This window comes from Oryzias latipes, chromosome 5 (genome assembly GCF_002234675.1).
Source record: "Oryzias latipes chromosome 5, ASM223467v1".
NCBI lineage: Eukaryota > Metazoa > Chordata > Actinopteri > Beloniformes > Adrianichthyidae > Oryzias > Oryzias latipes.
The window spans coordinates 8,838,597-8,847,475 of record NC_019863.2 but is presented as its reverse complement, the minus strand read 5'-3'; the positions used below and the strand labels follow the sequence as shown (position 1 = coordinate 8,847,475).

The window sequence follows — 8,879 nt, the reverse complement described above, 5'->3', positions numbered from 1 at the left end:
GAATTGGATATTTTTACACAAAGTTCTCTACCACAAACTTGTACACGTGTGTCCCAAGTTTAAAATTTGCATGCAGGAACAGACCAAAGACAATTTGAGGCTGTCCTCACCTTCAGCTGAGGAGTCTGCACTCACTAAAACTCTTGTAGAACATGGTCAGCAGTCACTTAAGGTAACCATGAACAAGTCAACCGTACTGACAACACCAGGCCGCTCCAAATCAACTTCCCGCCCACTGATCACAAACGGACCTCTTCAGCTCACAGCTCTGATACAAATGCCACCGTAGCTTTGCAGCCAGAAATGCCTAAAAACACTAGTGCCCACAACAAATTCTAAAACTGTTTACCAACTTTTCCAGTTACCATAAATGCAGCCTCCAACCAACCAACCTCCCTTTGTCAACAAACTGTTAATAAGGCAGCCATTTCCATCATGTCAGACCCCCCAATCCAGCCATTAGTACTCCAGATGTAGCTAAGAATTTGTATCGCAACACTCATACTCTGGCTGTTAGAAATGTATTGCTGTTTATTTCTCTCAACCATTTGAACAAACAGTGGCCGGTAGTTGAAACAGGAAAATTACTACATGGAAATTTCAATACCCAAGAAATGCATTGGGTGTCAAAAGGTTAAAGGGTCAAGGGTTTGTTTTTCCTATGGAAATCTCAGGGCTCTTTACAAGCTCTGACACTAGATGGCATAAATGCCTTAATTTAAACTGGTTTCCAAAACAACAGAAAAGGTAGAGGGGTAATTGAGGAGTAATACAAGGGATTGATCATGACGGTCCCCAAAAATGGCAAAATAGAGATCTGAAGTTAAAACTTACACATTTCACTAGTTTTAGTGAGAATGTGATGTTGCTTGACTTGATCAGTCAAGACATTAAATATGCAATACATTGAATCTGGAAAGTTTTTGGACAAATCTAGATCAAAAAATGTATTTTTTTACTTTCCGTAGAAAGATATGGACAGTTAAAAAGGTTTTTACTAGTGCTTAATTTGCTGTCTTTAAGACATAAGCACTCTGACCTGAGTACATTTTAACCAGTAATGCTTTAGGAGAAGTTAAACATTAACAACTGTCTTCCAAATAAAATGATAAGATATACTACATCCAAACCAAATTTTCACAAAGTCAATTTGAGGATTTAGTGTGTCAGAGTCCTTTTTCTTTTGCATGTCAATAATTTCAGCATGTTAAAAATAATATAAAGCTTCAAGACAGCCCTAAGCCCACATGAGAATGTTTGTTCAGGTCGTTGCTCAAGCGGAGTAAATACCACCTTATGCACTTATTAAGATGTGCAAATGAGTCATAATCATAGGCTTCATTTCCTATCTTTTTTTTACACAAAAACAGGTCAGAAAAACAACTGAGTGTGGAAATATGAGGTTCATTGCAGTTTGGGATTTGAAAGGAAGAAAAGAAAAAGAAAAACAAACATTTGTTTATATTTTTGACCCTATTTGGTAAATAAAAATAATGAAACGTAAAGCTTAATTTACAAAATCTGCTTTTTAATTACTTTTTAGTTTAGAATGGATTGCATTAACAATAGTGCCAAAATATATATATATATATATATATATATATATATATTTTTTAAGCTACATACAAGCACAGCAACGGCCTTTCTTTAGTTACCATCCCCTATGCTGTTGCCTAGCAACTCAAGTGAACCAGGTGAAAGGGTTTGCAGGATGTTTTGAATGTTCAAATGCCACTTTTTGTTACTTTGAGACCACAATGGGGAAAAAACAACCAAGTAGCTGTTGGAAACAGGAATTAGTGGCATACTATAAGAAATTCAGTCATGATTGGAAGCCCGGTGCTTCATAGGGTTGTGGTGTTCCTTGCCGCAGCACATGGACTCCTGTCAAGGGACTTGCAACATTTTCTTAATCAGCATGTGCAAAACTGGCCGCCAGGAAGCATCGAAGCAGTCACGCAAAAAAAAAAAAAAAGTTTTGTAACCAGGAAGAGGAAGAGAGTACACCTGCTACTCTCCTTTCTCTGGATAGAGGCCAGTCACAAAACGCCAAAGGATGAGGGCGTGTGGGTGATAAAACAGGCCAAGCAGCTGAGTGGAGATATCACTCTTGACAGAAAGAGAACGAAACAAACTCATAAATAATTTATTTTTATTTTGGCCTTGTCATTTAAAAGACTATATGCTTACCAGCTATTCATAACAACACATTGAATTGTTAAATACTGTACACACCATACTGAACTCTCTCAGTGTCTTCACAACAGCAGAGATGTTATTTTTTATGATAAACTAGTCTTCATTCAGCTTTACTTTTTCTGATAAGACATGTGAATACCTTAAGATTAAATAGTATAAGATGTAAACATTTCAAACATAGGTCAAAAGCAACATAGTGGTTGTCAAGGCATGTGAGCTAGAAAGAAAGGAAAAAAAAAAAGTTTACTTCAATGACCGATTGACCTTAGCTGTTTTGTTTCCCAAACTAAAACAACATTTTTGATACAGAGGGTTTCTTAACACGTGTGCTACATTTTCTATAATATCCTGATACTTCGTAAATAATCTACAACAATAAAAAATACATGCATTTTCTTGGCTGCCAGCAGCCAAAGTCTCTGGGACCACACCCACTGCAATCACGTAAGACAGGAATGCATGTGCAGAACAGGAAAGTTTGTGTCAGACAGGTGAAGCCTGCATTATCTTTGTAATGCATTTGTATTAACAGGTTGGGCTAAATTCTCTGACCCAAGAGCTTCCTTTGTAGATATTCTTTTGACACTTGACCAAATCGTGGAAAAATTTTAAATAGAACTAGTGCCAAGTATAATATGAGGCTAAATTCCTCTGCTTTTCTGGTTTGGATATTCTGGTTTGATTGGTTGTTTTGGGGGGGTCAATGTGAAATACAGGATTAACATCGACATGAGGTAGGGCTTGAGGCTAATGGGTTTCTAGCGACTCAAAACTAAGCTCCAACTGTTTCAGGAAATTTCAAAAAGATCAGCTTATACTCACTTTCATTTAAACAGACCAATTTTTGTGCAACAGAAAATAAAAAGAAACCTGGAGACTTCAAGAAAAAGAAAAAAACTAAAATGTGAGCTGCAAACGTACAGCACGCAGTAACAAGGATGGTTGACAACTCTCCACTGACATAAGGCACTCCACGTCGTTTGAACACTTTGTCAGGTTGTTCACATGCACACATAATGCACAACCGTAGGACTGTACATACAAATATTAACACACAAGCTGCACTAGAAATTTTAGTGGAAAAAGGCATAGCTGCCAGCAACAACATGCCATGAGAAGTACAAATTCACAGTGACATGGCTGGCTTGAGTAGTATTGAAACTTCATTGAGAAAGATAAATTATTTTGTGTTTGATAAACAATAGCACACAGAGATACAATTTGAGTACTAATATCCTTCATTTTTCTTTTTTTAATCCAAAATTCACCAGGCTTGGATTTAAACTTCATATATTAAGTGATGCACATTTATGTCACTGACCTGTGAGAGACAAAAGCAGCATGAAAAAAAAAGGCCCAGTGCCATCACATCCTCACCTTTCCAGACATGAAACACTGAGCACATCAGATCCAATGCCTGCTTGCACCCTCTGACTGCACCACATCATCAAAAACAACAGCACAACAATGAAATAAAACCATATCAAAATACGTTCTACAATGTGTTAGAGTTGTCCCACAGCCTTTAGTCAGATACAGATTTTGCTGTATTTTAGGCGATAGCTTTCTTTCTGTCAACATGACCAGTAACTGTATACAGTGTGCTATCCTGTCAGTTCAGGATGTGTAGGTGTTGCAGACATTTATCATCTAAAAGCAGCAGTTTGATGTACAGATGCACTGTTGTGTCAAGTGGTTTTTGCTCATATTCCATAGAGTCCTCTACGGTTTCTGCTAAAGCCCTTCAAACCAAATCCTCCTTCCTCCTCGAGTTGCAGTCACAAGGTGATTCCATGAATGCAGACTTCTGAGGCAAAATGTAATAATGCGTGGCACTGGCCTTCTTTCCGTTCTCCATAACAGGAAGGATGCAGGGAGAACCCTCGCTGTTCTGTCTGAAAAAACTCCGACAGCTTACGTACTTGGGATCAGGTGCAAAACTCTGAGTAGGGGGCATTACCCCATTAACATATGTGGGAATAAGGCTCTTCGGACTAGGAGTACGAGAGCTGCCTCTGGACATGGGGTCTCTTGGGGGGACTTTAGGTGGTTTGTCATCGTCGCTGTAAGCCCCAGACGAGACTTCTGCTGACCAGCGGCGGTTGTCGCCTGTCTTGAGTGAACGTGGAGGAAGAGGGGGTGGCACTTCTGGTTTATCAGTACCATAGGTGTGGCGTTTGTTGCATATGAGGCGCGGCTTGTGTAAAGAGCCAGCTGGGCCAGAGTGAGAACGCCGCAACTTCCTCTGAGCTTTGTCCTGTGATCTTTGACATACCACTGGCTCGAGTGGCTCCTGCTGCTGCTGCTGTTCATGATGTCCATGCACGGCTTGAACATGTTTCACCTGATGGTGCTGCTGGGGATGGCCAGACCTATCTGTTCCTAAAGGGCCATCATAGTAAGCATAGTTAATCTGCCCACAGTCCCGGAAGCTCCGTCTGTGAAGCTGTCCATATCGAAAAGGAGATGGTTTGGAACACTGGTCATCACTCGGAACCAAGCAGCTTTTGTCCGTACTCGTGAAAAATTCCACCTCATTGTCTATAGCTTGTTCATGGCAGATGTCTGTTTGTAGGGGAATTGGAGGCAAGGGTTTGGAACATCTGTCGGGTGTCCGTGGCGGGCTGCCACAGTCCTTAACTGACAGCTTCAGGAATGACGGAACCACCTGGTCTTCATCTGTAGGGCTTGGGGTGGATGGTTCAGGACTGAAGGACAGGGAGAGGAGGGCGGGCCGCAATTTTTTAGAAGGTAATCTGTGTGAACTGTACATATGTCCTTTAAGAGAGAAACACAAAAAAACAGTTCAGTTCAATTGACAAGTTGCTTCACAACAGCCTGTCTTCTTAGCATCCTTCAACTATTTGTTCTCATTGAGATATTCATGCATAACAGCAAAGGCAACACATGAAATTTAAAATTCATGCTCATCAAACATAAACACACTTACTTTCATTGCTTGAAAGTTGCCCCTTTTGCGGAGATCGATAAGTATGATCTGTAGTTGATGAGGCCATGCTAAAGTAGAAGCTAATAAAGGAAAAAGATTTACAGATTAGGAGAGCTATGTACAAGCATTGCATAATTTAGAAGGTAATATGTCACTGATGCAAACCACAGAACTTTATCATGCCTCACAGAACCAGTGTAAGCTTTCTAACCAACCATACCACCACCACCACCTTCTTGATCTTAAACACTCACTTGTCCATGAGCTCATGGCGAAAGCTCAAGGAGGGTTTGGATCCAGCCATGCTGTGACAGAAGCCGCCCTGGAGGAAGGGGTTTTGTATGGGAAAAGAGGTCTCCTGGGCAGTCAGGCCCACTGTGGACATGCTCCAGGCACAGTCGGGTCGCATCAAAGCCAGGAAACACTCAGATCGCCCGGCTGGCTACCCCTGCCTCTGTTGTACCTATAACACAACCAAAGCACAGACATTAATGATGATGACTGAAAGCAAAGAGTGCAGAAATGGAAGAGAAAATGAGGTTGCCAGGTAAAAATCTTTGAATAAAAAAGCCAACATCCTTTAGACAGTAAGAGAAAAATCTTCCTAAAAAATAGCATATATGTTTTATTTAATCTTGCTTACTTTTGAAAAGCACCTTACCATAAGAAGTTCACATTTCCGTAATTAAAAACACAGAACAAACCAGTGTTTTCTGATGTAGTTTTATACCTTAGATGTATATATTTGTATTTTAAAAACTAAATAATTTCATGGGTATATGGAGAATTGAACTCTAACTGAAGCCTATGTGGAGCTTAAGTGCAGAAATAACCTTGAAAACGTCTTTTCTACACACTTATGATATGGGTTGTCTGTTGTAGCATTTGACTGTGCTGCACCAGAGTGTTGTAATCCTGTTTCCCCTGAGCAGGAAACTCGGGGGGGCTCCTCCGGTTACCACAGATATACCTGATGATGCAAGAGTCCCTCATGTCAAGTGACCTGAATGTTTGTGTCATGTCAAGTGTGTCAGGGCTGTGTAAACAAAGAATATTCAGAGGGCTGCAGAGCCCATTCATATTTCTGAAGTCAGCTGAATGCTGTAAGAAAAGCTGATCAAACTTTTGACACTGAGCTTACAGGCATCAGTGTCTCAGCGGAAGGGAACAAAACAGACCGACTGAAAGGCATTGGATGTTTATGTGGAATCCTGTCACCAGCAGCAGCCTGCAGCACAAAAAGTCCTTCTTTTTCACGGTTCATTCTAACAGGTGCAGCCTAATGGTCGTTTCCCCATAAGACTCCAAATGAGATGAATGCACACGCATGAAGCTCAGCTAATAATGAAGACGTGATGACTGAAATGAGCGAGGCTCCCTTCTCTCACAGTCTCCTGTGAGCCATATGTATGAGCTGAGCTGACAGCTGGGGAAAAACAAAGCTCTGAAACAACAGGAAGCTTTAGGGGCATCAGTCGAAGCCAAGCTGCCCAACAAGGCATGCAAGCCCACTATCCAGAGCCTCTGAGTCGGTTCCGCTGGGATGGGAAGCAACATGATCCTCGATAATGAATCCCTAGGGGCTTGTGCTTCCTCTTGCAACAGGTGCAAAGACAGCTCATTCTGGAACTCAACCACAGGAGCATTTACAGGCAGTGGGATTAAACAAATGATGTAGCCATGCAGAGCATTAGTTCTCCTGCGGAGGCATTATTTCAGGCAGTTACTGCTCATCAGATGACCACAGGACGTGGGTCTTTTTAAAGGTCAAACCTGAGCAGAGCAATTCACTCCCAGGTGTACAGGCAGAGGCATCCAAGGTGCTCAGATACAGTCTGTGTCGTCTATAGTCCCTCAAGCAAAGAGTTCACACCCCGCTCGTGACAGCCCTGCAGCAGGTTTCCAAGCAACCATACTCGCTCTACCTGTGAGGCAAGCAAACACTGTGCACACCCCCTCACTTTACCGGATTGAGATAATAATGGTTAAAAGGCCTCTAGCAGGTAGGTGACTCACGACACAAGACACAAGTCAGCTATTTGGCAAGGCCAGGTTTAATGATGATGCAGTGATTTGTTATTTCCCTTTTTTTGTGGGTGGAAACCATTCTGAGCAATACTGCAGCCCAAAAGGTAAGGCCATAACAATGCTATAGGACAAAAGTTGGAACCAAAATATGGTCACATGATCCTTTTCAGTCCTACTTTTTTATTTATCACTATAATAAACAATAATGTCATAGAACGAGTGATGACATGGAGAAAAAAAGCTGATCTAATGTTGCATTAAGTTAGTCCATGCTGGAACACAAAACAAGAGCTTTGTAGGTCTGACCAGACATTTCAGATCACATTCTGGACTCACCGAAATAGACTGGCAATTCTCCTTCGTTGACAGACCCACTGCACCCTCAAAAAAAAAAAAAGAAACTCCAAATCCTGGTCCACAGATTATATCTCCTGAGTCTCTGAAGCTTTGGTAGTCTTCTGTTGCTTTAGGAACGGGACGCCTGCATGTGTGCGCGCGCGCGCGCGTGTGTATGCGTGTGTTATCTGCGCTCAGGCTTTTCTGACACTTCTAGATCAGTCCACTGTTGCATTGGGAAACTTCTTATAGGCAGACGCTGTGACTCCGCCCCTCCCCGCTTTCTCTTAAAGCCACAGTCTTCTTCCAGCCGGAACTCACACTGAAATAAAACAAGGTGGCTGGACAGTCATCTATTTACACAAGCGGCGGCGGGGAGGGGCGGGGGTTTAGGTTCCAATGAGCCACTATGGTAGGGTTTAGACAAGTATTCATTGAAAATGAAGACATTGGAATTCTGATTTTAAACTCCCTATGTGCAGTAATAAAGCTAAAGCCATCAATATAAAAAAAAAGAGCGCAGCAGGGGCGGACCTACGGAGGGGCAGCAAAAAGCTTTGCCCCCCATTTTTGGGGCTATTAATAATTATTTTTGGGGTTATTAATAATAACCCCAAAAATCATATAAGCATCATTTTTGTCAAAGATTAAGAAATCATCAAAAAAAGCTTCTTTAAAGACCCACTCCAATGAAAATTTTGTTTTTGGTGTTTTTAATAAGTTCTTATAGCCTTTTTCTCATGATGGATAGATAAAGAAGAAAGATACAATTTTGTTTCTGAATACTTCTTTGTTCAAATCATGGTGAATACAGACGGAGGAGATGAAAGCATACTATTTGAAAAAGGTGATAGTTTCTAGCTCTCTGTTCAGCTCAGTTCTGATGCATCCACTTGCAGAAAAATAGATCATGTATGTTTTCATTTTCCTCATCCAAGCTGGCATGTGGCTCAAAACTGTACGGCTGGACAGCTCCAATATTGCTCCCCATTTTTTTTAAATCTTTAATGTTGGGTTGGGGTTGTGAGGGGCTGTAAGCTAGTAGGAGAGAGTGTAAACAAAGAGTTGATGGGAAATGAAGGCAGGCTTACTTCTGCACAACTCAGAAGTAAATTTCTGATGAACTCCTGTTGATCTGCAGGAGCTATGTCCTGGAAAAAACACAGGTTTTGGATTTTGCCTAGAGATGACATAATTAGAATAAAAAGACCACTGGGAGCACTTTTACATTAGGTCAAAAGATGATCAGAGAGGGACTCAAAAAATTGCAAAAATAACAAAAGTAACAGTTTGAAATGAAATATTGAGCTCCTTCAATAAAGTATGTCTTTATTTATATATATTTTCTATTATTTCATTTGCATGG

At 41.1% G+C, this 8,879-nt stretch overlaps 1 protein-coding gene across 1 annotated transcript; it reads right to left on the bottom strand.

Annotated features, from left to right (window-relative positions):
* Nucleotides 1-2,132: 2,132 nt before the first annotated feature.
* On the bottom strand, nucleotides 2,133-7,747 carry errfi1 (ERBB receptor feedback inhibitor 1). Its single transcript, XM_011474825.3, has 4 exons — nucleotides 7,514-7,747; nucleotides 5,404-5,612; nucleotides 5,150-5,229; nucleotides 2,133-4,977 (listed from the first exon to the last, which is right to left on the bottom strand). The coding sequence occupies exons 2-4, from the start codon at nucleotides 5,556-5,558 to the stop codon at nucleotides 3,944-3,946; spliced, it is 1,269 nt and encodes a 422-aa protein (XP_011473127.1). The 5' UTR covers nucleotides 5,559-5,612; nucleotides 7,514-7,747; the 3' UTR covers nucleotides 2,133-3,943.
* Between the last annotated feature and the right edge of the window lie 1,132 nt (nucleotides 7,748-8,879).

Bases quoted from the DNA above. Each gene is read 5' to 3' on its own strand.
- errfi1 (XM_011474825.3), bottom strand. From the start codon at position 5,558: ATGCGACCCGACTGTGCCTGGAGCATGTCCACAGTGGGCCTGACTGCC. The intron at 5,230-5,403 runs GTGAGTGTTTAA...TTCCTTTATTAG, and splicing joins CGCCATGAGCTCATGGACAA to CTTCTACTTTAGCATGGCCT. The intron at 4,978-5,149 runs GTAAGTGTGTTT...TCTCTCTTAAAG, and splicing joins GCAACTTTCAAGCAATGAAA to GACATATGTACAGTTCACAC.